This window comes from Diaphorina citri, unplaced genomic scaffold (assembly GCF_000475195.1).
Source record: "Diaphorina citri unplaced genomic scaffold, Diaci psyllid genome assembly version 1.1 scaffold8033, whole genome shotgun sequence".
Classification (NCBI taxonomy): domain Eukaryota; kingdom Metazoa; phylum Arthropoda; class Insecta; order Hemiptera; family Psyllidae; genus Diaphorina; species Diaphorina citri.
In genome coordinates, this window is record NW_007385409.1 from 17 (window position 1) to 2830 (window position 2814).

Below are 2814 nucleotides of genomic sequence, written 5' to 3' on the forward strand. Positions count from 1 at the left end.
GAAATATGTACCTTGTTTATCCTGCCCGAATAGAACTGAAAAGTCCCTTTACCCCAGCACTCTAAACAAAGTCTCGTATGAAGATCCATCAGTTTACACCTTTGGTTTTGCTCTTTACTTTCTGCCCAGACTGATCAAAATAATACCATTCCTACTTATCTTTCCATATTCGAATGTTTTAAATGGTTTGTGCCATCCAAATAGGTTTCATTTTCATCAAATGTTAATGAAACCTGTGGCTGGATGGCCGATGGACTGGATGGTAGCTGCTGTCTATTATAACCATCTTGCTGTCTATTATACCCGTCTTGCTGTCTATTCTCCACATGGGCTGGATGGCCGATGGACTGGATGGTAGATTTCAAAAATATTCAAACTTACTTGTTGACATTGTTTCCAGGTTTTCCAAAATTGCTGTTCCGGCTGTAGCTGTCCTACTGTCTATTATACCCGTCTTGCTGTCTATTATATCCGTCTTGCTGTCTGTTATACCCGTCTTGCTGTCTATTGTACCCGTCTTGCTGTCTATTATACCCAAAATTTTAAACTTACTCTAGGTTTGCCACAGTCGCTGTTCCGGCTGTAGCTATCCTGCTGTCTATTATATCCGTCTTGCTGCCTATTATATCCGTCTTGCTGTCTATTATACCCAAAATTTTAAACTTACTTGTTGACATTGCTGCTAGGTTTGCCATAGTCGCTGTTCCGGCTGTAGCTGTCTTGCTGTCTATTATAACCATCTTGCTGTCTATTATACCCGTCTTGCTGTCTATTATACCCGTCTTGTTGTCTATTATACCCAAAATTTTAAACTTACTTGTTGACATTGCTGCTAGGTTTGCCATAGTCGCTGTTCCGGCTGTAGCTGTCTTGCTGTCTATTATAACCATCTTGCTGTCTATTATACCCGTCTTGCTGTCTATTATACCCGTCTTGTTGTCTATTATACCCAAAATTTTAAACTTACTTGTTGACATTGCTGCTAGGTTTGCCATAGTCGCTGTTCCGGCTGTAGCTGTCTTGCTGTCTATTATAACCATCTTGCTGTCTATTATACCCGTCTTGCTGTCTATTATACCCGTCTTGTTGTCTATTATACCCAAAATTTTAAACTTACTTGTTGACATTGCTGCTAGGTTTGCCATAGTCGCTGTTCCGGCTGTAGCTGTCTTGCTGTCTATTATAACCATCTTGCTGTCTATTATACCCGTCTTGCTGTCTATTATACCCGTCTTGTTGTCTATTATACCCAAAATTTTAAACTTACTTGTTGACATTGCTGCTAGGTTTGCCATAGTCGCTGTTCCGGCTGTAGCTGTCTTGCTGTCTATTATAACCATCTTGCTGTCTATTATACCCGTCTTGCTGTCTATTATACCCGTCTTGTTGTCTATTATACCCAAAATTTTAAACTTACTTGTTGACATTGCTGCTAGGTTTGCCATAGTCGCTGTTCCGGCTGTAGCTGTCTTGCTGTCTATTATAACCATCTTGCTGTCTATTATACCCGTCTTGCTGTCTATTATACCCGTCTTGTTGTCTATTATACCCAAAATTTTAAACTTACTTGTTGACATTGCTGCTAGGTTTGCCATAGTCGCTGTTCCGGCTGTAGCTGTCTTGCTGTCTATTATAACCATCTTGCTGTCTATTATACCCGTCTTGCTGTCTATTATACCCGTCTTGTTGTCTATTATACCCAAAATTTTAAACTTACTTGTTGACATTGCTGCTAGGTTTGCCATAGTCGCTGTTCCGGCTGTAGCTGTCTTGCTGTCTATTATAACCATCTTGCTGTCTATTATACCCGTCTTGCTGTCTATTATACCCGTCTTGTTGTCTATTATACCCAAAATTTTAAACTTACTTGTTGACATTGCTGCTAGGTTTGCCATAGTCGCTGTTCCGGCTGTAGCTGTCTTGCTGTCTATTATAACCATCTTGCTGTCTATTATACCCGTCTTGCTGTCTATTATACCCGTCTTGTTGTCTATTATACCCAAAATTTTAAACTTACTTGTTGACATTGCTGCTAGGTTTGCCATAGTCGCTGTTCCGGCTGTAGCTGTCTTGCTGTCTATTATAACCATCTTGCTGTCTATTATACCCGTCTTGCTGTCTATTATACCCGTCTTGTTGTCTATTATACCCAAAATTTTAAACTTACTTGTTGACATTGCTGCTAGGTTTGCCATAGTCGCTGTTCCGGCTGTAGCTGTCTTGCTGTCTATTATAACCATCTTGCTGTCTATTATACCCGTCTTGCTGTCTATTATACCCGTCTTGTTGTCTATTATACCCAAAATTTTAAACTTACTTGTTGACATTGCTGCTAGGTTTGCCATAGTCGCTGTTCCGGCTGTAGCTGTCTTGCTGTCTATTATAACCATCTTGCTGTCTATTATACCCGTCTTGCTGTCTATTATACCCGTCTTGTTGTCTATTATACCCAAAATTTTAAACTTACTTGTTGACATTGCTGCTAGGTTTGCCATAGTCGCTGTTCCATAGCCGATTTTCTACTATTCCGTCCTCCTACCGATTTCGGGACGCTAAGATCCCTGTTGTTGCAGTTCCACTATCAAAGGATCAAACCATTTTTCCTTCGCTATTTTATTTTTTTTTTATCAATATACCGCGGTAACCTAATATTGTTGAGCGAGCAATGTGTAGTATCTACTCATTTCACGCTGGAATGTGGAAGCCATGCAACTGACAGTAGTCCGAGATTATTGAACTGCATCAATTTTCACTGGAAACTTTTCCAGTGAAAGTTACGTCACTTTTAATACTCATAATAGGTAGCTAGTTTTA

At 39.9% G+C, this 2814-nt stretch overlaps 1 protein-coding gene across 1 annotated transcript; it reads right to left on the reverse strand.

Moving 5' to 3' along the window:
* Window positions 1-233: 233 nt before the first annotated feature.
* LOC113472763 (protein 4.1 homolog) lies at window positions 234-2495 on the reverse strand (the record flags this gene model as incomplete). The annotated part of the gene is made up of 2 exons (XM_026832548.1): window positions 668-2495; window positions 234-331 (listed from the first exon to the last, which is right to left on the reverse strand). Coding segments are annotated over exons 1-2 (1926 nt in total), but the record flags the coding sequence as incomplete, so codon positions are not given.
* Window positions 2496-2814: the final 319 nt, after the last annotated feature.